The sequence below is a fragment of the Giraffa tippelskirchi genome, chromosome 11 (genome assembly GCF_054371585.1).
Source record: "Giraffa tippelskirchi isolate mGirTip1 chromosome 11, T2T-mGirTip1v1.2.pri, whole genome shotgun sequence".
NCBI lineage: Eukaryota > Metazoa > Chordata > Mammalia > Artiodactyla > Giraffidae > Giraffa > Giraffa tippelskirchi.
In genome coordinates this window covers 31,216,872-31,243,727 of record NC_137285.1, presented here as the reverse complement: position 1 = coordinate 31,243,727, position 26,856 = coordinate 31,216,872, and the positions used below count along the sequence as shown (strand labels likewise).

General features: G+C 42.2%; 1 protein-coding gene across 6 annotated transcripts in view; it reads right to left on the bottom strand.

Annotated features, from left to right (window-relative positions):
- RAPGEF2 (Rap guanine nucleotide exchange factor 2) overlaps positions 1-26,856 on the bottom strand; it is a 262,263-nt gene that overhangs the window by 166,259 nt on the left and 69,148 nt on the right. For all 6 annotated transcript variants that reach the window (XM_081543686.1, XM_081543684.1, XM_081543687.1 and 3 more), the window contains exons 2-3: positions 13,330-13,400; positions 6,064-6,120 (exon numbers count right to left, since the gene is read on the bottom strand). In XM_081543686.1, coding sequence (XP_081399812.1) covers positions 6,064-6,120; positions 13,330-13,400 — 128 coding nt within the window. The remainder of the gene's footprint in view (positions 1-6,063; positions 6,121-13,329; positions 13,401-26,856) is intronic.

Below are 26,856 nucleotides of genomic sequence, written 5' to 3'. Positions count from 1 at the left end.
TAATTTTTTTGTTGCTCCCTGATGGGACTCTAAGCCTTATGCTCCAAGACAAAATATATATGATATATTTTTGTGCAGCCAACGGCAGAGAGTAAGCTCACTAGAAAAGTTAAAGCTCGGCAGTGTGAGACCCTGACAACACCAGATCACCGTCCAAAGAAAGCCGAAGCGCACACATCAGCCATATTCAGGAGTCAAGTGTAGGACACGTGATAGAAAGAGTCCTCTACCAAGGGTTAACATGCACATTTCTGATGTAAAGAACAGCAATATTGTTCTATAAAATTATACACTTCATAATATTTAATTATATACAAGCACATAGCCACAAATTTCCATACTCATGAAAACACATATTACAAGTAGAGGCTGACTTTTTGTTCCATTTCTTAAAAGTTCCAAATCATAAGAAGCTACTTCACTTTTATCACTAAAAACTTGGAAGGAAAAACAACATCATTATAACATTAAGTTTTTCAGAAAATCCTTAATTTCCTCTCAACAGACTATAGTAGCTTAAAACCAACAAATAGGATAAATCAGTAAAATCGGTAAGAACTCTGATAACTGATGGAAATATTGAGGCTATTTCAGCTAAATACTTTGAAAATATTTTATTTTGAATATATTAACATATTTTGAAAATATTTTTATTTTAAAAAGTCAGTATTTTGAAAATGGGGGGATACATGGACATAGTTTTTTTTAACCAGGGTAATTCACTAAACCAGCAAAGGGAATGATATAAACAACTAAAGAAGTAGTGAAGCCAAAGATTCTATAGACTCAACATATAGTCATTCTTAACTTTATAAAATTCATTCTAAAAACAAAATGAAGGAACGAGGTCTTAAGTGTTATGAAGTTACTCAAACTTTTTTTGAACCTAACACCTAACCCTAACATGCAGGCTGTTTTACCTGAAAGACCATAAAGAAGGTCTTTCTCTGCTGATCTAGCAAAGGAATAACTCCTTTCAAGTAAATGCAAAAAAAATAACAACTGAGAACATACAAGATACAAATGTCTATGCTGAGCAACACAAGCATAAATCTAACCCAGTGTAGTTTCTGCCCTGATGGAGTTCACAAACCAAATACATTTTAAAATGCTTTTATTTTACTGCTCTTTGATTCATCACAAAAATAAAACATTTTCAAAGATTAAAAGCAAATATAAAAATATTGTGTTTTTTAAAGTATTGCTAAGAAACCTTAAACTATCACCATATGTACATAAAACAATCTTAAGTAAGTCTATTTGTGGGTAGGCATGTATCCACGTGTATTTGAATTTTCGTACTTATACACAGCACATGTGTACATCACAACATACCAAGCTCACAGTTGAGCATCTTTATCCTATAAGTGTGGCCAAGGATCCAGGGGTGGGGGCAGTGGGGGAAGCAACAGCGCAAAGCAACAGCTCCTCCTCCACGGGGAGGAGGGACCAGGGGAGAGGAGGACCAACACCACAGGGAAAGGGCAGCTCCTCCTCCAGGGGGAGGAGGGGACAGAGGTTCAGGCAGATCTGAGCACAGAATGGCCCCTGGGGTAGGAAGGGGATGTGGAGGGGACAGGGAGAGGTGGCATCTGGACAGAGGATACTGTGGAAACCAGAAACCACATCACAGACTGAAAAGACTGCCCCTGGGAGAGGGGCAGCCGGGACGAAGTTCCTAAGATGGAGATTTAGATGAAATTACCTTAAAAGATGCCACTGAGCTCAATCTAACTTCTTCTAACAGAGGAACCATTTTCTCTTCTGCAATAAAGGGAGATAAACCCCATATCTAAGTGCTATGAAAACTCTTCTGGAAACCAAAGCACCCATTCCAACACGTGTGTGGATAGCGGGCGTGCAGTACAGTTACTTGAGTTTACAGAGTGTCTGTGTGTGCTTTAAATTTAAAAAAACAAAACACATTTTAATGGTTGAATTTCTTATCCAAAGGTTTTTAGCAATTCACTAGATACTAAACCAAAATGGTGAGGATGGCTGACCATTAAAGAAAAAGAGAATGGACACATTTGTTTAGCTCCTTTCTTAAATTCTCTAAAGCCCCTCAGGTATGAAATGTATACTGTCCCACTCAGCACTTCCAAGCCAGCAAAACAACCATTTACAGTCGATAACAAATGAAAGGAAGGGAGATTTACCTGATGTTTTTTGTCCACTGTGTAAAGCTCAACTAACAATACCTAACTTTCTAGGATAACAAATACTAGATTCTAAATGGGCAAGTCTACACTTTAAAAATTCTATTTCATCAGAATCACAACTCTCCGCTGAATCGCAATACAACTTAAAATGGCATTCTGCCATACTGCTCATGTTAAAATAATGCCAGGGGAGTTACTGATAGAACACTGTGGTCATAATTCCTTCCTAAACAAAGCTCAAGGCAACTAAGACAATGGGAGAACAAAACCTAAATGATGAGAAGAGTGGATGGAGTGAGAACACTGCCCACCGCTGGCAATTCTGACCACTTGTGCCTGCTCTGGGTTCTCCACACAGGGCCCTGTATATCAACTCACACTGGCACCAAAGCGGGGACCCTGTGATCCCTGTTCCCATTTGACAGATGAGAAAAGCGAGGCACAGAGGTGGATTAAAAGAGTACTAGATTTACCTGGTGAAATTTTGAAAATTATAGTCTTCGAAGTCACCAGCACACAAACATAATAAGGAAAACAAATACTCATCTCTTGGTTATAAAACCAAATTCTGAAAGTCTCTGATATTCCAACTACACTCTGTTCTCCAAGCTCAAGCAGACAAGTCATTCCCCCCATGAGGTAATAACAAGAGGTCCCTAGAAATGTGGTGGTATTACTAAATCATCACAGGAGTTTTACACACCCCAAATACAGATGGTCTTTCATTTTTAAAACTGCACCTACACCAACTGCTCAGAGCAAAGGCAAGTCTGTTCACGGATCAGAGAGGAATCCATCATCCTTCACACAAGGTTGGCCAAAGCCTGGGAATGTGACTGGGTGAGTCTACACTCAGTCTCTGAACTTTTGGTCTTATGAAATCATGACCCACAGACTCTTCATTGCTTACATTGCAACCTGATTCTAATTTGTCGAAAGGAACAATTCAACACAATCAACTCGGGCTGTAAATTTCAGCCCAAATGCAGTCAACATAGGATATTCCAAGTCATGACTGTGTATGATCAGCAGAGCTCATATTCATGGCCTAAACTGACTCTATTTTTTTAAAAAAAAAACAAGTATATTTAAAACACTGCAATCTACCTTCCATTTAAATGGATAATAAATAACAACTGTTAGGAAGCCAGGACCATGCGGGCAGAAGGGCTGGTGAGTTGCAGGGGCCACCCTGGCCCCTTGGGGAGGCTCCCTCCACCCCATGGAGAGATGCGGTCCTCACCCCCAACATGTACATGACATCATCTTCTATGGAGGCATGAAGGGGTGGGGATGCTGCTGCGTAGGGGGACAGCTGAGGCTGCAGAGTCACCAGGTCTAGGGCAGCGAGTCCAGACCCTATGTTGAGTAGTACTCTCAGGGTAGGTTTCTGTTCTCTCCAAGCCTCAGGGCCCTTCCACGTACAACAGCAGCGATGAAAAGATCCACCAGGACGGCTGCAAGGAGGAAGTAAACTAATACACACAAAGCTTGGATTCACGTATGCGGGATGGACAGAGGGCTTGTTACACGTTTGCTGTTATCTCATCATCAACAAGGCCCAGATCATGTTTCAGAGGGAAAGGACAAACTAACAGAAAGCTGACACTGACTGCCACTGGACTGCTGAAACAAATTAATAATACTCATCAGAGATCATCAACCCTGACATACGTACACCCATTCCACAGGTAGCTTTTAATTGCTCCTAAAAGAGAACTAATAGTCTAAGTTATTCACACCTTGATTCCTTCAAGGATAAATATATTAAGGACATTTGCCCCCAGTGTGAGTTTTCTCATTACCAATTACATCCTGGCTATTTTCTACTCTACTCTATTGGATGTATGGCCTTTGAAGCCCAAGATGGATATAGACAGCCAAGAACCGTCCTGCATCAGATCCACCCGTGTCTTCTTCTGAAGTCCATCCGTGGGACTTCCTTGGTGGGGTCCAGTGGTTAAGAATCTGCCTTCCAATGCAGGGGACTTAGGTTCAAGCTAAGATCCCACCTGCCTCAGGCAACTAAGCCCGTGCATCGCAACCTCTGAGCCTGAGCACCACAATGGAGACCCAGTGCAGCCAAAATTAAAATGAAAAAAGTCCACTCCTGACTGTCCCCTTTCTTCTGTCTTTGTCCCAGTTCAAGCATCATCATCTCAGATTCTGGCAGTGGCCTCCTGACAGATCTCCCTGCCAGTCCACTCAATCCAACTCTCCCCCTGTGCTTTCAGACAGACAGAGATCCTATCTTTGACGGAATGAGTGCGGCTGGGAGGCCTCTGGTCACATCATTTTGCTGCTTGAAAACTAGCCACTTAGCTGCAGATTAAAAGACACTTAAGAAAGATACGAAACAATAAACAAACTGTACCCCAAAAAATTAATTTTCATGATATGAAAGAATTATGTTTTGAGGTTTGATGATAATACTGTGGCCAAGCTTCTTTTTTTAGTCTATCTTTTAAAGATAAAAACACATATCAAAACAATTATGGGTGAATTGATATGTCTGGATTTCCTTCAAAATAATCTACTGGAGGTGGAGTCAGAGATAAAGCACTGTTGGTGATCAGTGGACAGTGTGGCATGATGAATCCATGGGGGTCTGTTTTATTACCATGTCACTAATACTGTGAACATCTGTGATTTTCCATAATAAAATTAATTGAGAAGGAAAAGCACTCATTTCCAATTGCCTAAAGAAGCAAGGATGACTTTTCTAACAACACATTCACAAGCAAACGTGACTATGACCTGCCTCTTCTCTTGACCCCACAACACCCCAGGCCACTCGCACTAAACTTGCCACACTGTTCAAAATGGGAGGCCAGGCCCCTCCCCTCTCTGTGCCTCTGTATACATGGTGCCTCCTGCCAAGAAAGTCTCTCGAGACACCAGACACACTAGGAGACGTAGTACAAAGGGCCACTTCTCCCAGACCCTACCCTGCACCCCTTCTGTACACACCTATAGTCTCAGTCATTCTGGTTGGTTAGTTTTTGTTGTTGCTGTTTTCCATTTTTTTCTATTTGTACTTCTACCAAAAGATTAAAGTCTCCTTAAGGGCAGATGCTGTATCTAATTTATTTCAATAAAGACTCCTTATAATATGCATGAAAAGCAGTAATTATTTAGTAAATGCCTTGAAAAACAGGAAGAAAAGTCAACAGAACAACCATCATTCATGGCAAACATTATCAGCAAAATTATATGTCTAGTAGATCAGAACTCACACATCCTTAATACACCAATATTTATCTACTGCATGCTTTTCCCATTCTTTAAGAAACTCGTTGCCATTGTTTCAAGGAGTGTGTTACACACCTTAAAAAGAATATCAATATGATTTAAGGAGGAAACTAAGCCCAGAGAGACACGGGCAGCTTATTTTCCTGTTGGGGGTCCAGTGGGCGGGACTCTATGGTTTCACCGCTGGAGCCCAGGTTCAATAGCTGGTTGGGGAACTAAGACCCCACATGCCATGGGGTGCAGTCAAAAAAAAAACACAAGCCAAAATATGACATTTATGCTATCATTACCTCTCATCTGGTGTGATGGGGGAATACATGCATTTTGTTCCTTTGGAAAGACTCCAGTCCAGACTATTTCTCATTTCATAATGATAAAAGTCAAAATACTCCATAATGTCAAATACCATCTCTGAACTACGTGAGAGACACATAGATGCATATGCGGACTTATCAGCAAAGGGCTGCAAACTTTTACTTTAAGGCAGGAAACAGCTGAAATGCTTCCCATTGCTACAGTATGTAATAAAATTTAATGCAAAATTAAGTAACGCTGACTTGACAAGGTGTCTCTAGTAATTCTCTGATACTCTAAGTGCATCATTTAGCTGCTACATTACGCATGGTGCAAAGAAAAAGGAAACACCTACTAGTACAAAACTTCATTGGCTTCATGTCTTTCGTATCTCACGGTTTCACACATCAACCTGTAAAACAAGAAATAAAGACATGAGTTCACCATTTGTCATTAAAAAACACACTAATAGTTTTAAATTGTAAATGAGACATTATGTAGAAAATTAAGATTATTTCTATGAATTGTCACGACCATTTATTGGCCTCAAGGTAAACATTTATGGTACCTAGGTTAACAAAATAAAATGAAACCTGGTACAGAAATGCTAGAAAAGAAACATTTTGTTAGATGTCAGCTTCACCAGGTTTCATAGAGAACAAAACTGTATGTGTTTTATACTTTGTAAAGGACATGTGGACAAATTAATGTTCTCCAAGGTAAATAGAAAATGAAAAGGAAGCTGAAAACCAGAAAGGAAAACCTATTAACTTAAAAAGTGATAACGTCATCCAGTTTAACACTGATGTTACTTAACAGTATGGAATTTCAGACAAAAGTAGGCTTTCATTAAAATCATTATTTTTATGACTAAAATGACTAAACAGATGCTTTATTACTTAAAGATTTGTTATTTCAGCTGATTCATCTCTGAGGAAAAAATTATGAAAATTATGGAAACCATGAATGTTTAAATATTCAAAATTACCTCAAGAATAGCATCTTCAAAAAGCATCTTATTATATTAAGCCCGAGTAAAATGTCCCAAAAGTACAGAAATGCGAAAGAGAAAATGACTATTTCTTCGGAAGGAGAAACTAAGAAGGAATAGAAAAGACTGGCTATAAAAGTGAATCCTTCAACAGCATCCGCACTTTGGTTACCGACCTACCAACCTCCAATCTGTGAAACACTAGGATCAACGCACACAGATATGTTCCCTGTCTGCAAACTCCAAACAGTGCCACTCACTCTTGATTTTTTTCAGTTGAAAACAACTCTCCTGAGTTCTCTTTTGCCCTGCTCTTCCTGCGACCACCACCCTACTTCAGAGTCCCTCAGCCTCTCAACCCCTAACCCGAAACATCCGCTGAACTCGAGGAGGCAGCACGGATCCTCGAGCACACATTAAACACCGAGTTTTAAGTGACTGAATCACATGAATTCTTCCCAGGAAAGGATGAGAGACTTAAGTAATGAGTCTAAAAATACCAGGTCTTAAATTATATAACAGGCTCTGCCCTGCCTGTCACATTCTCTCCAAGATCTCAGTCCTTCTACAGTGGTTCCTTGCTCCTGCACGCTCATCTCCTCCCTCACCATCACCCATTTCTCCCTCTTTCCTGAGTGGCTTCCTTGGATACATAAATACACCTTATGTCCATGGCATCGCCCATACAGAGGGAGGGGACACTCTTGACCCCACAGCCCCTCCAGCTACTACCCATGTTCTGCTTTTTCCATGATGGAAATTCTCTTTTTAGAGTGGTCTACATAAATAAACTGTCTCCATTCTCTCATCCTCCTCCCACTCCTCCATCACCAGATCCCTGAAACTCAAAAAAAGAAGAAAAAAACACAAAACCTCTAAGAATTACAGCATCCTCTCTGCTGCCTAAGTCTTTTCTGACCTTGTATCAATTTCACTTCTCAGTAGCATGTGATGACTCCCTTTTCCTTACAGCATTATCTTTTCTAAGTCTCCTGGTTTTCCTCTTATTCAATTCAGTTCAGTTGCTCAGCAGTGTCCGACTCTTTGCAATCCCGTGAACCGCAGCACACCAGGCCTCCCTGTTCATCACCAACTCCCAGAGTTCACCCAAACTCATGTCCATTGAGTCAGTGATGCCATCCAACCATCTCATCCTCTGTCGTCCCCTTCTCTTCCTGGCCTCAATCCTTACCAGCATCCAGGTCTTATGAAATGAGTCAGTTCTTCACATCAGGTGACCAAAGTACTGGAGCTTCAGCTTCAGCATCAGTACTTCCAATGAATATTCAAGAATGATTTTCTTCAGAATGGACTGGTTGGATCTCCTTGCAGGCCAAGGGACTCTCAAGAGTTTTCTCCAACACCACAGTTCAAAGGCATCAATTCTTTGGCACTCAGCTTTCTTTATAGTCCAACTCTCATGTCCATACATGACCACTGGAAAAACCATAGCTTTGACTAGATGGATCTTTGTTGGCAAAGTAATGTCTCTGCTTTTTAACAGGCTGTCCAGATTGGTCATAACTTTTCCTCCAAGGAGTAAGCGTCTTTTAATTTCATGGCTGCAGTCACCATCTGCAGTGATTTTGGAGCCCCCAAAAATAAAGTCTGTCACTGTTTCCACTGTTTCCCTATCTATTTGCCATGAAGTGAAGGGACCAGATGCCATGATCTTAGTTTTCTGAACGTTGAGCTTTAAGCCAACTTTTCCACTCTCCTCTTTCACTTTCAACAAGAGGCTTTTTAGTTCTTCTTCACTTTCTGCCATAAGGGTGGTGTCATCTGCATATCTGAGGTTATTGATATTTCTCCTGGCAATCTTGATTCCAGTTTGTGTTTCATCCAGCCCAGCATTTCTCATGATGTACTCTGCACAGAAGTTAAATAAGCAGGGTGACAATATACAGCCTTGATGTACTCCTTTCCCAATTTGGGACCAGTCTGTTGTTCCATGTCCAATTCTAACTGTTGCCTCCTTACCTGAATACAGATTTCTCAAGAGGCAGGTCAGGTGGTCTGGTATTTCTACCTTTAAGAATTTTCCACAGTTTGTTGTGACCCACACAGTCAAAGGGTTTGGCATAGTCAATAAAGCAGAAGTACATGTTTTTCTGGAACTCTCTTGCTTTTTTGATGATCCAGCATGGATATTGGCAATTTGATCTCTGGTTCCTCTACCTTTTCTAAATCCAGCTTGAACATCTGGGAGTTCACGGTTCACATACCGTTGAAGCCTCGCTTGGATAATTTGAGCATTACTAGCATGTAAGATGAGTGCAATTGTGCGGTAGTTTGAGCATTCTTTGGCATTGCCTTTCTTTGGGATTGGAATGAAAACTGACCTTTTCCAGTCCTGTGGCCACTGCTGAGTTTTCCAAATCTGATGCCATATTGAATGCAGCACTTTCACAGCATCATCTTTTAGGATTTGAAACAGCTCAACTGGAATTCCATCACCTCCACTAGCTTTGTTCATAGTGATGTTTCCTAAGGCCCACTTGACTTCACATTCCAGGATGTCTGGCTCTAGGTGAGTGATCACACCATCACGATTATCTGGGTTGTGAAGATCTTTTTTGTATAGTTCTTCTGTGTATTCTTGCCACCTCTTCTTAACGTCTTTTGCTTCTGTTAGGCCCATACCATTTCTGTCCTTTATTGTGCGCATCTTTGCATGAAATGTTCCCCTGTTATCTCTAATTTTCCTGAAGATATCTCTAGTGTTTCCCATTCTATTGTTTTCCTCTATTTCTTACTAATCATTTTTTCTGTCTCCTTTGGACTCCCTGCCCCTGCCCATTCCTCTGTCTGATTTATTGTTTTCGGCCACGTCATGGGGTTTGTGGGATCTTAGTTTCCTGACCAGGGATTGAACCCAGACCCTCCGCAGTAACAGTGCAGAGTCCTAACCACTTGACCACCGGGGAAGTCCCTACTTGACTTCCAAATGGACCACCTCCAGGGGCTGTCTGTCCTCTTCTCCTCTGCACCATGTAACCTCATCCAGCCTGTGATTTTTAATTTCATCCATAAACTGATGGCTTCCAAAGCCACGCCCCGCACCTAACCCCTCACTGTGATACCCACTCTTCTAAATGCCTACTTGGTGTAATAGCCATTTCATCTTCAAAACATCCAAACAGATCTCAAATTTCTACCCCACAAATCTGCTTTCCCCCAGTCAGAACCCAACTGTTTAGGCCAAAAACTTTGGAGTCATCATCTTGACTCCTCTCTTTTCTTCACACCCCATCTTTCCACCAGCTCCTGTTTCAAAAGACAGCCTCCCAAGCTGACCACATTCACCAACCCACCTGTGAAAACCTGGTATCAGCCATCATGCTCACACGCTCAGTCGCTCAGTCTTGCCTAACTCTGTGGCCCCACGGACTAGAGCCTGCCAGGCTCCTATGTCTATGGGATTATCAAGGCAAGAATACTGGAGTGGGTTGCCATTTACTCCTCCGAGGGATCTTCCCGACCCAGGGATGGGACCCACGTTTCCTGAGGCTCCAGCACTGGCAGGTGGATTCTTTACTGCTGAGCCACCTGGGAAGCCCCGTCTAAGCCATCATCCCACCATTATCTCCTACGAGGACTACAGAGGTAGCTTCTGCTTCTATTCTGCACACTTGTTGCCTCTTCTCCTGACATGCAGTCACTGCACCTCACACCTGGTCTTAATCTCCACTGTCTTCAGGAGAAAATCCAAGCCCCTGCCCTTGAATATGCAGCCCTGCACTGTTGACTGCACCAAGCATCCCGACCTACACTTACCCTCCCGCGGCTCCTGCCTGCTCCTACCTGGAGCGTCGGGACCCATCGGCACCATGGGGATCTCTAAGCAGCTGAGCCGACTCAACTGTTCCCTCTTTTCAACCACAAAGTCAGAGCAGCCCAACATGCTAACATCTGAATGAAACAACAGTGGTCTACACACCTAAATCCTGTCTGTCCCACTAGGAACATAAGCTCCATGGCAGCAGGGGTCTGGTCGACTTCACTGTGGCATCTCCATGGCCAACCTGATGTCCAGCACATAGCAGGCATGCAGGCGACAACTGCTGACCACATAAATCAGCCTAACCAGCACCAACAGAAGATCAGGACAAAATCATCCATATGACAATGCTGTAAATACATGGGGAAAGTACCAAATATTTTTTTTCCTTAAATATTGTTAAGGAATGTTTGATCTTCCCCGAATTCCGAAAGAATATACTGGCCATATTTTAGTTGTCCCTTAATGTTTAAAATTGCCTGTGTAGTAATAATTATGCTCATCCATGATGCTGAAGAATGTATACATGGACACACACACATATACTATATACAACTAGATATATACAGTTTTATATATATATACACGTTCCCCCCCAGCAAGCTCTTGTTTCCAACACTGAATGGCCACAGTTACTCTGCTTTTTATAGATGTCTTGGCCTCCACTCCGAACTGGAGCTTCCTCCTCCCCTTTGGAAAATATGCTGCTTCTAATCCATATGGATTAAGGGAGTGAACATTAGAAAAATGACACATGTGGGAAAGACGTCCAGGTTTCCAGTGAAGCCCTGAAACCTTCAGACTGTGTAGAGTGAGCGACCTTGCAGCCACACAGCCGACTGACCGCATGTGACTGCATGTGACTCGGGAGCCGTGCGCCGGATGGCCCCACAGGGCGCCAAGCGGGGCTCCCAGAGAGGAGAGCCTCCCCACCCGCCCCCCAAATATCAGTTCGTCTGAGGAAACAGACTTGGAAAATCTTATGAGCTGCCCTTTTTTTTTTCCCCCTAAATTTGGAAAACTGCATTACATGGAAGTCTTCACTGCTCTCTATGAATCCCACAGGGAAAACTTTTATTTATAAAACTCAAAGGAAGTTAACTTATCAAAATAAGATGTATTTTTCCCAGAAATGGTGGTTACTACAAAGCAGTTTATCCAAGTCATTGAGTTTATCTGTACCTCTTTTCTCGCTATTATTCATTTTGGTATCCCAATCTTGTTCTAAAAAAGGACTTGGTTTGTCAGCCGATGTTTTCCACAAATATGAAAAACAAATGACTTTTCAACATAAGCAGAACAAGACAAACATCCTAAAGGTGTCTCCTTTTAAGTTCATGCCAACAAAGCTGAATGATCTCCAAAATGAACTTTTTAAGGTATAAATACACTAAACTGAGTTGGTGATGTACAGGGAGGCCTGGCATGCTGCGATTCATGGGGTCGCAAAGAGTCGGATACGACTGAGCAACTGAACTGAACTGATACTGTTGAAGTAATCAGTTATTTCTAGCCAAAATTTACTTTTGAAATAGCAGGAAATTGATGGTTCTGAAGCAGGTTAAGGGGTATATGGGGCTTTATTATATTACCTCTACTCTTGTAACCTTGAAAATCTTCATAAGATGTATTAAAAATTTCCTTTTTTATTGCATAGAATTACTATTACCTTAAATAATTTTATGACCACATATACTACAGACACACATTATATAATCAATATATCTAATTATCGAAATATTATCCACGTGAAGTTTTATATGCACATGGCAAAGTGACGTTTGCATTTGTATATTAATCAATTTGCATTTGCAGGTTAACTGCATTCAGTTAAACAGATAATTGGTGATACAGTTTTTTCCTAGGATAGCTGCCATCCTGCATAAAATGAAAATTTCACACTTTAGAAATTATCCTCACTTTAATTTGAGCCATCTTCTAAATTCCCAATGGTTTGGCCCTTTCTAATAAAACTTGACTGAATTTTTAAACACTTAACCTACAATCTATTTTAAATGATTTTCATTAAAAATTTAATTTTAGAAGTATTCAATCCTCTTGATATGTTTTTCAATTAACAACTAAATATGAAATTGACATGCTCAAAAATTAATTAGTGTTTAAAGAGTAAAGAGGAAATACACAGAAAAAGTGTTCCTTTCATAATTAAAAACTGCTGGTATCAAAAGTATCTGAAGATGGAGGAAACAGAATTTTTCCATAACTTCCTAGTTGGTGTTTATATGCAATCTATGTTCCCAAGGTCCTTTCTTTTCTGTTCCAGTTAATCACTGGATTATACAAGATGTTTTGATCTTTTAGTATAAGCCCACATAACCATAAATAAGACTGCAGTGTTGCTATATAAGAGAAGTGATAAGAGTTTTACGAGTAGACTCTCATAAAACCAACTATGGTATAAAGTGAGTTTCCCAGAAAAGGGCAGACAAGTTAATGCAATAAATATATTCCATACAAAGACCTAAAACATACTAAAACAGTGAACCAAGTCATTCTCTGAACAGTTAAAAACATTCTGGTTTCATATGTATCTGAGTGCTAAGAAATTGATTTTTATTTACCAGGATGGCAAACAATGCTCCTTTGGTGTATTCACCAAGTGGTGTTTATTACTTTAGGTGAGAAGATGGACAGGAAGGAGAGGGGTGATCACTCTGGCAGAAACGTCAAACATTACCACATGGATGTAAAACTTACAAGGCCAAGTACAGAGGTCAGATGAGGCAGAGTTTTCAGAAGCAAGTTATCTTTAATCCTACTTCTACAGGATAATAAATGATCATATCAAATTCTAGCGTCCCACTGTTATTCCTCTGAAACTGACTTACCTAAGCTGATGTTCTCTCAGGTTGGACAAGGCTTCCATCCCATGCAAATAGGAGTACACTATCTCCAGATCCTGTTTCAAAAAAAGGACAGGAATTACTAGACTTGTCAGGAAAAGAGGCTTCTAAAATAAGTCATTATATTTACAGACCAAATTAAAGATAGCTTTGTTCAAATACAAGTTTTTTAGACCTCAAAAATCACGTTTATGTTAAGAGAAATCCCGGGCCTACACAATGTCATCCATCACAACTGCCTTTGGGATACATACAAAGGCCATAAAAATATAAACGACACTGGCTCAAAGCTATGAAAATAAATTCCTCATAAGTTGTTACCAATTATTTTCTGGCTTTAACAGTAAAATATCAAAAGTAAGGTTTCAATTGTAAAGTATAAATATTTGCCAATTCGGTCATTATTTTCTTAATTAATGCATGTTACTTCATGCCTACACTTAAAGATGAGCATGAATCCAATTTTTTTTTTTCAATTCTTACCAAGTGACATTTCTCACATGTAGAAATATTTAAATTTAAATATTCTCTTTTTAAAAAAGAGACATATGCCTTGTTTTTCCAGATCATGCTACAATACGTAGAAAAAAGAGTCCTGGTAATTCATGAAAGTTTAGAACAGGTAAAGATTCAAAATCCTGTTTATACTGATTTACATGACAAGCCAGCAAAGAACCAGTATTTTCTTTAATTGCGGTACAGTTGATGTATAATATTATGGAAGTCTCAGGTGTGTGAGTTAGTAATTTAAGACTCCAATGAATACCAGCTTCTGCTCTCAAGAATATGAATAGATATTTACTCCTCCTCCAAATCTTGGCCAAAATCTAAAACAAACATATTAAATATCTGTAAAATTATCCTCTTACTTTTTAAAACAAAAGCCCTATTGAGATATTCACACTTTTTTTCTGGTGGGAGACCACAGGACCAGATAGGGGGTGCAAAAACCTCCACCCCCACCCCACACTGAGACTACAACTCCTTCTAGAGAGTCGCTGTAAGCAGGCCCAGGGGTGCTCAGATATGTTAGAACTCAAGATTTATTGCTTGTGAATAATTCCATGGTTTGTCTTTGTCAAACACCATCATAATTCCTAGCATTTTACCACCCAAAAATCAACCCCATAACCATTAGTACTCTCTCCCATCCTCCCTTCCCCTAGTTTCTGGCAAGTATTAATGTGTTTTGTACCTACGGATTTGCCTATTCCGGACATTTCGTGTAAATGGAATCTCACAATGGAATACACACTCTTTTGTGACTGGCTTCTTTCTCTTGGCCTAATACCTTCAGGGTTCGTCTACGCTGCAGCAGGTAATGATACTTTCCTTTGTATTGCAAAATAGTATTCCACGGTAGACAGATGCCACGTTTTGTTTATTCACTCATCAGCTGATGGACATTTGGGCTTTTCCTGCTTTATGACCGGCATGAATAATATTATCAACTCTCATGCACACATTTCTGCTTGCACACCTGTCTTTAGCTCTCATGGAAATGTATATACCTGGAAGAGAACTGCTCATTCATAAGATAACTCTTGTGTTTAGCTTGTTTACCTAAGTGGCTACGTCACTTATAATCCTATCAGCAGGGTCTGAGGACTCTAATTTCTCCACATACATCCTTGTCAACACTAATGTCTGTTTTTTCTATTTTAGCCTTCCTAGGCGTGTTTGAAGGTGTTGATTTGTATTTCCCTAACGACAATTTTTCATGTGCTTACTGGCCATTCATACTTCTTTGGGTAAATATCTATTCCATTCTTTGTTCACTTTTTAATTGGGCTATTTGTCTTCATCATCACATGTTAAGGATTCTTTATGTGTTCTGGATAGAAGGCCCTTTCCAGATACACTATTGGGTAACAGTCTCTCCCTTTCAGTGGGCTGTCATTTCACTTTCTTGGATAGTGCCCTTTGAAGCACAGGGTTTTTAATTCTGATGAAGTTCAACTTATCTACTCTTTTGTTGTGTATGCTTTTATAGTCAGATTTAAGAAATGGTTATCTGATCCAAGGTCACAAAGATTTATTAATATATCTGCTTCTACATAGAGTTTCTTCTTCTACAGTTGTAGCTCTTATGTTTAAGTCTATAATCCGTTTTTAATTATTTTACATATACAGTAAAGTAAGCATTCAACTTCATTCTTTTACATGTAGATATCCAGTTATCCTATCATCCTTTGTTGAAACACACTATTGTTTCCCCAGTGAACTGTGTTGTTACCCTTGTGATCAATAGATCACAAATGTCAGTATTTATTTCTGTACTCTGAGATCTATTCCATTGGTCTACATGTCTGTCCTCATGCCAGAACCACATAAGGTCTCATGTATGCAGCTTTGGAGCAAGTGTGAAATCAGAAATTGTGAATGTTTCAACCTTATTCTACTTTCTTGGGTACATGCGAATTTCAGAATCAGCTTGTAAATCTCTGCAGAAAAGCCAGCTTTTAAAAAGGACTGCAATGAAACTAAAGATCAATTCAGGTAGTGTTGCTCCTGTGACAATATTGTCTCCTAATCCATGACATGGGGTGTTTTTCCATTCACTTAGGTCTTCTTTAATTTCTTTCAACAATGTTCTGTACTTTTCATTGCACAAATCTTGCACTACTTCAGTTAAATTTAATCCTCTGTCTCGGGTAACCTTTGTAACCTTAAGGGTACCTTTGAGAACAATTCAAACTATATGTGCAATTAGATTTCATACATTAAGGGCACAGATAAGGGACAATGATTCACAGAATAAACTAGGCAAGGAAATTAAAACCTTTCTAAGAGGATTCCAAGAAGATTTTAGAACAATATTATGATGTGTTGGGAGGTGGAGGTGAAGGGAAGACCTCATTTATGATTCTCAATTGCCCCAATTTAAACTTATCAATACAGAAATTTAAAGTATCACCTTCTGATGGTAAACTTTCAGATTAAGTGATGGACTTTCATTTTATTCATCTGTAGCTTTGTTATTTCCCACAAATCTTGTCAAAGCTATTTATAGATTGAAATCTACATGTAGATCTAAAAATTCAATACAAATAAGAAAGCTGAAACAAAACCATTCCCACCATCCAGTTAACAGTGTGCATTCCTAAACCCCTTCTTTAGAAGCAATCCTACCCCAATCATAATATTCTATGCACAGGTAGGGAAAGCCAATAAAAATGTCCCAAATAATGAGTTTTCTTTAATCCTCATAATGGAAAGTCCTTCCGAATAATGCTAAGATTCACATCCTATTTTATGTATTATAAATGTGGGTACTGCTGCAGTCCTTAAACAATAACAGAGAAACCACCCTCTCATTTCTGAAGAGTTTATAATCTGAGTCTAACACAGAAGTCTGACATTTTTTTCACTGGACTATTGATCAGCCTGTTATACGCTGCCCAAGGCCCATAGTGCTTCTAACAGGCAAGACTATTTACATTCATTAACCCTCACCAGGCACATACACTTACACTGAAAAAAGTCTATTTAGCAAAGGAGTAGAAAGAAATAGGGTTTTTCAAAAGTGCAGATCTCTGGGTCAGGAAGATCCTCTGGAGAAAGGAACGGCTTCCCACTCCAGTATTCTTGCCTGGAGAATTCTATGGACAGAGGAGTCTGGTGAGCTACAGATCATGGAGTCGCAAAGGGTCAGGTGACGTCCAGTTTCCTCTACTCCTCTTAGAGTGAGTCTAAGAAAAGAAACTTGTGTCACATGGTCTGTGCCACAAGGAGCTGGAAACTCCAGGACAGACACCATGTTTCCACATGAAGCTGTCACAGGGAAGGCAGTTTCATCGAGCTGGAATTAGATGACTTTACAGAGAGTCTGCCTCAACCTGAGATCTCCTCTCTGTAACTAAGAGAGTCAGTGTAACACACTGACGTCTGCAGGCAACAAGTAAGTTGATGTAATGTTTCACTTGTGACCAGCACAGGTTTGGGTGAGTTGGAAAGCTTAGGAAAAGGCATCAGGAAATCTCCGGTCTCAGACTCCCAGGGATGAAAGACAATGAGCAGAGAGGAGCCACAGAGATTCAGACTAAGGAAGGGGAAAGCTGCTGGTAGGCAGGCTTCCAGCAACACAGAGCCCGAGAGCCAAAGACTAGGTTTACTAGAGATGAGGGATCGCAGGGGACTTAAAGACACTGAAAGGCAAAAGGAAGACAGGTTTTCTTCTCCTCTCCTAGGGGCTAGGTGGGCTGGGTGGCATTTTGAAATGGGCAAATGTGGTCTTTTCTTTCTCATCAATTTCTTCTACCCTTTCCCCAGGTGTCCAGCGGCCCGAATCGCCCCCACCCTCAGTCTAGGTGCCCCCCTCTGCTCTGAAAGCTCAAGAGAGACGACCTGAAGCAAATGTGACTGATCAGAGGGGTCTTGCATCTCCCAGACGACCTGAAGCAAATGTGAGTGATCAGAGGGGTCTTGCATCTCCCAGACGACCTGAAGCAAATGTGAGTGATCAGAGGGGTCTTGCATCTCCCAGACGACCTGAAGCAAATATGAGTGATCAGAGGGGTCTTGCATCTCTCCAGGGGAACTATCGGTTGGCGTCTACATTTCCACAGTCCAAATAAATCTCCAGGTGGTCGGAGGTTTCAGAAATGAAATACACTGGGACGTGAGGGACAAGACCCTGGGATCCAGGCTCTGCCAGGAGCCGCCTCACCCCTCAGCGCCTGCCCCTCACACTTCCTTCACTTTTCACGCAGAGGTTTCAATGCTCATCGCCCCTTCAGGGTTGGCCTTTGCCAAAATAACCTATGAGCTGGTACACGGAACTGCCTTCACCCAGCAAGGAAACAAATAGGCATAAGAGCAGGTGCTGAAGAGACTTGCTGCTCAAACCAACCAGAGACCTGCCACATGGATGGCATCTCAGAGCAAACTCCCTCGTAAGAGGAACAAGGAAACACATGCTCTTCCAGGACTTACATTCTTGGATGCTTTTTTTCCCCCCTTTCTGCACAAAGAAACATTCAGAGTGAAGTTTTCAACAAACTTGACTATCGGGAAAAAGTCCTGGAGCCTTACATCACCTGAAATGCTCCAACTGTCATTTGTCAAGAAACCATGATTTGCAAACAACCTTCTAAGCTCCCACTGCACCTCCCATGACAAAAAAATCCACATAACCACTGCTATTTTAAAAGGCCTTCAGAAATATAAGCGATCTCTCCCACAAAATTCTCTAGTCTTAGACACAAACAGGAACATGTTGCTTTAACCAGGAAGCAGCATTTTTCAAAACAATAGATCTTTTCGAGGAAGGACATCCTTTTTTCAAAAATAGATGTTATTTGAAAGCAGAGAAAAGTCATAAAACTGCTATAGCCCTGTAGACAAGAACACTGATGGACAGACAAGAACACTGATGGACCGACAGGAATGTGGTATTCCATGAAAAAGACTTTTTTTGGCCCCAAATATAAACCATGTATCAAACCCAAAAGTATTCTCTAAGTCAGAGGTACTCAACCTTTTGGTCATTAGGGTCCAGCTTTGTGGAAGACAAATTTTCCACAGACTGGGGCGGGGGGTAGGAATGGTTCGGCGGGGTATGGTTCAGGCGGTAATGAGAGTGATGGGGAGAAGCAGATGCAGCCTCACTCACTTTGCCCACAGCGCACCTCCTGCTGTGCAGCCTGGTTCCTAAAACCTGACCCCGGGGTTGGGGATCCCTCTGTAGGTCACTGAGGAGAGGAACTGCTCACAACCTAAGGAATCCTCTTGCTCAGAATCTGAAAACACAACCCAGGGCCAACGGGAAGAAGTCAGGAAAGCTTTCCACATCGTGGGCGCCTTCTCTGGTACCTCCTAAGAGACTCGCTCAGGAGGGAATCAGCCTCAGAGCAAACTTAAGATTCACCGGGAACTAGGTTTTAACTCCCCTTGTTTACCAGCATGAGGACCGGCTAACCACTGAGCGTGTATTTTAACATGACCTTTGAAGAGCTGAGAGAGGAGACCATCCCTCACCTTCCCTGCCCCCTCCTCCACAGATGCTCTGCAAATGGAGGGGGGCGGGGGGGGGCGGTGGTTCGCTACACTCTACTATGAGAAACAATATATCCTTCTCCTTTAAAGTAAATTCTTATTTCATATATGAAGCTACATATTTGAACCAGAATCACAAGTAAGGTACAACCTTCCAGTTAGTTATAAGATCAATTTAAGAGGTAAGGTTGATGGAGAAGGAAATGGCAACCCACTCCAGTATTCTTGCCTGGAAAAGTCCATGGACAGAGGAGGCTGGTGGGCTGCAGTCCATGGGGTTACATGACTGAGCACGCGTGCATGAGGGTGGAGGGAGATGGGTTGGTAGCAATAAACTGGTAGAACTAAAAAAAAAAAGAGGTAAGGTTGCTTCCTTTAAAAAGACTATATCTCAATCATCAAAGAAACTAAGGCCAAGACCACACTAGAGCTCAAGGCCCACACTGTGAACCACCCTGCCAGCCTTTCGGGACCGGAGACCGCAGTGCTGACCCACTGCTCTCTGTTGCCAAGACAACAAGGTACTGCATCCTTCCAGCCAAAGACCACCAGCAAGGAATTATAGTTCTCTCCTTCACAATAATGACAAGGAGGTTAAAAGCCGAACTATCCAAGACTCAAGCTCCCGGCCACGGCCAGGAGGTGGAGGACCAAAGTTGGGGGGGACATCTGCTGGCTTTGCTGTGTCTACCCACACCAAGGTAAAGGTAAAAGTTTTACCTAGGAGACACCATGGTTCTCCAACTAAAATATTTAAAAACCACCCTTGGAAGGTTAATGGAAAGAACATGTACTCTGGTGTCCTCCCCATTGCTGCCTACAACCCTGGACGTGTTACTGAGGCACTATTTGCATACTAGCATAAAGATCGTCTGGAGGAGGGCATGGCAACCCACTCCAGTATCCTTGCCTAGAGAATCCATGGACAGAGGAGCCTAGCGGGCCACAGTCCATGGGGTCGCAAAGAGTCAGACAGGACTGAAGTGACTGGGCACACATGCATGCATGACTCTACTACTTGACTGGGTCACGTGACTAAAAGACATATAGTTTTGTGATGACACATGGCACATACAGACCCTTGAAAAGCAGGGCAGCTGATTTCACAACCTATGGGATTTGCAGAAAGGCAGGCACACAATAACATCAAGAATTACAAAATTTTAAATACTGCTGAAATTTATATACATTAGAATTTGCATGTATCAATGCATCCTTTTCATATCAATATATGGCTAAAAAAATAAGTCAAATGAATTATTTATGAAACATGCAAAGGGCCCCTGGATGACCATCTGTATCAATCCAGCTTTTATACTACGGATGGTCTAAAGGGAGCTGACCAGCCCCAGAGCACAGATCTGCCTGCACTTTTCGAGCCTGTCACCAACCTGCTCCCAAAGCCCCCCAGGCTGGCTTCCCAATAAAGCCCCCACCAACAGTCTTTGCACCCCTCCCATACAGATAGCTGGCAGTGTGGGGCCCAGCCTAACACAGAGTCCCTCAACCACACGGGTCCTCCCTCACCCCTGAGAAAGTGTCCTATAACTCTACCCACCGGCGGCAGGGACTGCTTCCTGAGCCACCCACATGGGCCCCCACGTGAGCTCTGTGCAGCCACTTGACACTTCATCTCCTACGCCAGAGAAGAAAACACCTCAAAGTTACTGTTTTACACGTTGTTCTAATCTCTGCATCTAGCAACAGGCTGTGTTGCAAAGAAGGAACAGGGCCACACTCCTGCAGAGCCGATGGTATCCACGACCTGCACACAAGGTGAGCTCGACCCCTGGGCGTAACCGGGGACAAAGGGCAGGGGGAAAGCCGTTCTCAGCCCGGGTACCCAGACGGGCTGAGGCAATTCTGCATGTGGCCACCAGGGGGCAGAGAGGACTAGCGGTCCTTCAAGGGCTTACACACCTAAGTAGTAGATGGATCTTGACATCATCCCTTAAGGTTGTGCAGAGACCACGATCATCCTTTCCCCTCTGTGCCTAATGAAAGGGCATGGGGGATGGGAGACAGGCCCACCAGCACTCTTGGTAAAGTCATTTCATTTCTATCATCCCCAGGAGGGAAAAGTCATATTTTAAACCTGTCCTCCACCCCCACCCCTCGCAACTTGGTAAAGCACCAGAGCCTTTAAAACAAAAATATCCATACTGCTGTCATCACAAACTTCAGGGAAATGTAAGGAAAAATCCATGGTGGACTGTTACGATTTTGAGTAAAAATTTTTTTTTGACTGTGTTATTATCAGTTTATTAATTGTGACCATACCTGTAAAATATCAATAGGAGAAACTGTGAGGAGGATATATGAGAAGTCTGTGTACCAGCCTCTCAACTTTTCTGTAAACCTAAAACTGTTCTAAAAATAAAGTTCCTTTAATTAATTTTTATTGGAGTATAGTTTATTTATAAGGTTGTGCTACTTTCTGCTATATGGCAAAGTGATTCGGTAAAACTCTTAACTTTGTTCTTAAACAGCAATTTCAACCTCAATCTTATGAAGGCTGTTTCTGAGTTTACTATAACTTATACCCAAAAGGAAGACCACACCCCAGAGCTGTGATTTCATTCAAATTCACAAGTCAAAACGCAGGAAAATCTGTGATTATATTCCAGTCATCTACAACTCGGTTTGGAGGCATTTCTTCAGCCCTGGACTCTTGAGCAACTGCATCTTTTTAAGACAGGCGGATAAGGAATTCCGGAAGTAAAAGATACTGATTTAAGTTATTGCATTTGTCCAAAACTACCTCAAGGGTTCTTTAGAGCTTAAAAAAAAAAAAAAATAGAGTTTTTGAATAGTTCCTAAACTTAAGACAGAAGTAAGTCTAAGGTAACTACCTTTAGAATTAACCATGAAAATTACAAAAGAGACCTCCGAGTTAAGCAGAGCACACCCTTGCCCCAAGCTTCCTCTGCTTCCAGGTGGTGGCAGGGAGCCCGAAACTGTCACATTTCAGGGGAGATGAGCTAGCTAAAGGCAGAAAAGTACTTCCTAAATTCTAAGAAGCAGTGGAAGTACCACATCATCCTCAAAGTTTATCTCTTATTGAAGAAAACGTAAGAGTTGAATGATTCAGCAACAACCGCCATCCCACGGTAGGTTTTATGCTCCTAAACGAGCAGTGTTATGTTTAGCAACTTAGACACCCATCACACGCTGCGTCCACTGCCCTGTCCCAGGGGGAAACAGCCATGGAAGCAAGTATTGTTTTTGAGGATTTAAATTTCTCAGTGTGTGTGTGCGTTTGTCACCCAGTCATGTCCAATTCTTTGTGATTACACCGACTGTAGCTCACCAGGCTCCTCTGGCCGTGGGATTCTCCAGGCAAGAATACCAGAGTGGGTTGCCATTCCCTTCTCCAGGGAATCTTCCAAACCCAGGGATCAAACCCAGGTCTCCTGAATTGCAGGTGGATTCTTTACCATCTGAGCCACCAGGAAAGCCCCAAATTCCTCATTAGAAAAATCAACAGTTGTAACTAAAAACTCATCCTGGGGACAAATAAGAAAAATATCAAGTGTCTAAATCACAGAGTCAGTATGGGCTTCAGAGTTGATATTTCCCCTTCAAAACAATGCCCATGACCAAGCCGACAGCTCCCTGGAATTCCCATCTCTCAGGCAGTGAGAACAAACATCAAAACAGATCTTTTGAAGTAACTCTCTTATTTTAATCTCTCAGACTGCAAAATACATAGTCAAATGTTAATTGCCCATGTACAGATTAACACACTAGAAAACGATTTTTCATGAACTAAATGCCAGCTCAGCTTTTGTTCTCCGTGAATAAGTGAGCAGGTAGTGAATGAGCACATTTTAAGTTAACATTTAAAATTTTGATTAAGTACAACTGAAAGGGCAAATCAGCTGTACACATACATGCACACAATAACCCCAACTCAGATAAAATGATTCCTGGACCATCTTCCATTTCTTTTTTTAAAAAAAGGAGCTATACATGCCCCCTGTGCCCAGTTCTCCTCTAAGGACACAGTTAAAACCATGGGCCCGAGGTGGCACTCTCCCAGGGACGGTCTGGCTCCGATTAAGCCCTGCACAAACCGAGCTGGTGTGGGGTGGAAGGGGGGAGCCACGGCCCACTGAAAACCTGGCAACAGGCGCCCAGAGCTGCAGAACCACCCTCAGGACGCCTCCAGTTCCAAAGACAACCTAGCTGCAGACGACCAGGCCAATGTCAGCATCCCCACAGCGGTGGCTTCACACAGTCCTGGGAAAACAAAAGCCAAGCGGAACAGGTCACCGAGGACACACAGGCTCTCCGCAGAAAGGAAGCACTTCCGCATGAAAGCAGGTTTTAAATATAGAAAACCTCATTGCTGCCATTTTTCTAGGACAAAAGACAAAAATAATTGGACATCTGTTTTTCCCATCTTGAATGTTTTACTGAGGAGTCAACCACCAAGAGTATTACTTATTCTCAAACTTCTCTGTTTCTCAAGAGGACTGGAGAAGCACACAAAAATATTCTGTGGACACGGTTAAAGCTTTCCAACTCTGTTTGTCAGAAATGAACTAAATACTAAAGACATCTTAGGTACCGTTCAAAAGTATCTCTTTCAGATCTGTCCATATGAGATGAAGTGGCTGGGCGAGGGGAAGTTTAACCATCCCATCAGATAAACACTAGGGGTGGGGGCCGCAGTTACAAAAGAGGAAGTGCATTACTAGACTGCAGAGACAACATAAGGACTAGTAAATATATATATAAAAAACTGATAATGGAGTGCTCCTTTAGAAAGAACCACCGTCATAATTTCTGAAGCATCCTGCCTCTCAATCATGTTTCAAACTCTCCTTGGACACTAACATCTTTATCTTACATCTGTCCTACCTCCCACAACTATACAGGGTGTACCACCCACATCTGACAGCTTAAATCTGCAGATGTGTCCACTTGATCTATATGAGGGACTCCATCACATTCATAATTAAGTAGCATAAATCAAGACACCTTTGGCTGTCACAACAGCAATGCGCGCTCTCTCTCTCTTAAACACACACATGCACACACACACAGAGCCTTTGGAGCATCATTATCAAGACGCTACACACACACACACACACACACACACACACACACACACACACACACACACACACACACACACACACACACACACACACAGACACAGCCCTTGGATCAAGATGCTCCAGACACACACCCACACCCAGAGCCCCCCACATCCCCCTCCAAACACACATACCCGGAGTCCTTTGGGCATCATTATCAAGATGCTCCAGACACACACACACACACACACACAGCCCTTGGATCAAGACGCTCCAGACACACACACACGCACACCCAGAGCCCCCCAAACCCCCCCGACACACACACATACCCGGAGTCCTTTGGGCATCATTATCAAGACGCTCCAGAAACCAGAAGGAGGCAAAGAGCCCTTGGTGAATTCAGCTACCACAGAAGAGCCATTACAGCCAAAAGGGGAAAGAGAAGGAAGCCAAAAGGCGGCCCTCACCCCCACATTTCCTAAGCTACGTTCATAACCCAGAATGCCTGGCACTGAGATCAAAGCAACAAAGGGGAGATGGGTTTGCTGACCAACTACTTCATCCCAGAACTAGAACATCCACATAGAAAGAAGGAAATGGAGGCTGTGAAATTTCCTTTTCCAGGTAAAGAACAAATTTCAAAGAGACCCAGTGAAGCGGTTCCAAACATAGGTCCATAAGAAAGTTTTCACCAGCATATGGCAAAGTGAAAGAACAAAGATGCTGTGTGAGACTCTTCATGAGCCGAAGGTACTTAACTTACAGAGCTCAGTGGTCCAGTGGTTAAAAACCTACCCTGCAATGCAGAGGATGCAGATTTGATTCCTGGCTGGGAAACTAAGATCCCACTTGCCATGGAGCAACTAAGCCCACCATGCCACAGCCAGAGAGTCCATGTGTCACAAGGAAAAGAGCCTGCATGATGCCATGAGGATCCTGTGTGCCCCAACTAAGATCCAACCAACACAGCCAAATAAATAAATACAATTTTAAAAAAATAAAGAGCTTGACTTTTGGGGAAGATCATACCATTTTTTTTTCTTTTATAATGTCATCCTTTGAAATCATATTGATATGAGATGATATAACTTGTTGCTTTGTCTAGTATTACTAGTAGAAGAAATTTTCTATAATTGCCCACATTATGTTGGCACCTCAATTTCTGAGTGGTGGTCAGGAAGATCAAAGGTCTGACTCATGAAATCCAAGAACCTGGGGCACCCACCTAAGAGCCTGCTAAATGTGGGGATGAGAAGTGACTACAAAGTCCCCGAATTATTCACTTCTTCCAGCTCTCATTCTCAAAACTTTCCAGAGAAAAAGCACTCTGGGCATTTTGACCCTCCCCCAAAGAGACCCTCCCTCCAATACGTTTTTATTAAAGAAACCTCTAACATCATAATCTTCTGGTGGAATACTGGGCCTTCAAACAGAATGGAAAATTTGCAGAAAACATGGCAAGATGCTCTGGGCAGGGCAAGGGGTTGTGGTGAGCCTGCGGGCACCTCTCCCCTGGCTTGGCTGAGTGACTGGTCTGAGCCCGCTGCCCAATCCCGCCTGGCTCTGCGCCCTCAGCAGCCACTCAGCCTCTCTGGCTTTTTGCTCACCTGCGAGGTGGAGATGGCGACAGTATCTGAACGAAGGTTTTCGCAAAGTGCTGAGGGCAGCACCCTGCACAGAACAGGCAATTTCTGAGCACTGGCTGCTATTTTTATTACTCTATTCTGAAGGACAATGATAGAAATCTTAAGACAATCCGTTGCCACATGGTGGAGGAGGCAAGCTGCAGAGACCTCTGAGGGACGTGCTTGGAACAGCACTGGAGTTTTTCCTTGTTTCCTCCGGGAATTTCTCGTTTCAGAGTAAAATACAATGCTGCAAGTTCAATGATACACAGCTTAAGAAGCAGCGAATGACTGGACTTGAAAATAAAGAATCCTAAACACAACTTGTATTTTTCCTAACACCAATGATGACTTCTATTTAGTTCCAGGTTTCAATAGAGACTGGGGGGAGAGACGATCCTAAAATTTGGTTTGTTTGGATGTTACCCCTCCCCAGGCTCACAGGCAAGCCAAGGCACAGAAGACCCACTCTGCACAGCCCCGACTGGGTGCCGACCTGGAGATGCGGAGACGGTACCATACAACCCTGGTCCTCAAAGACACACTCGTCCATACAGAACGGATGACTGATGGGGACCTAATGCGCAGCACAGGGAACTCTACTCAACATCCTGTGATAAACCATCACAGAGAAGGACATGAGAAAGAACGGATACATGTATATGTATAAATGAATCACTGTGCTGTATACCTGAAACTCACACAACACCGTAAATCAACTATACTCCAATAAAAACTTAAAGGAAAAAAAAGGATAATCAACAAAGAATTGTTGTTGTTGTTAAGTTGCTAAGTCGTGTCAGACTCCTTATGACTCCACAGACTGTAGCACATCAGGCTCC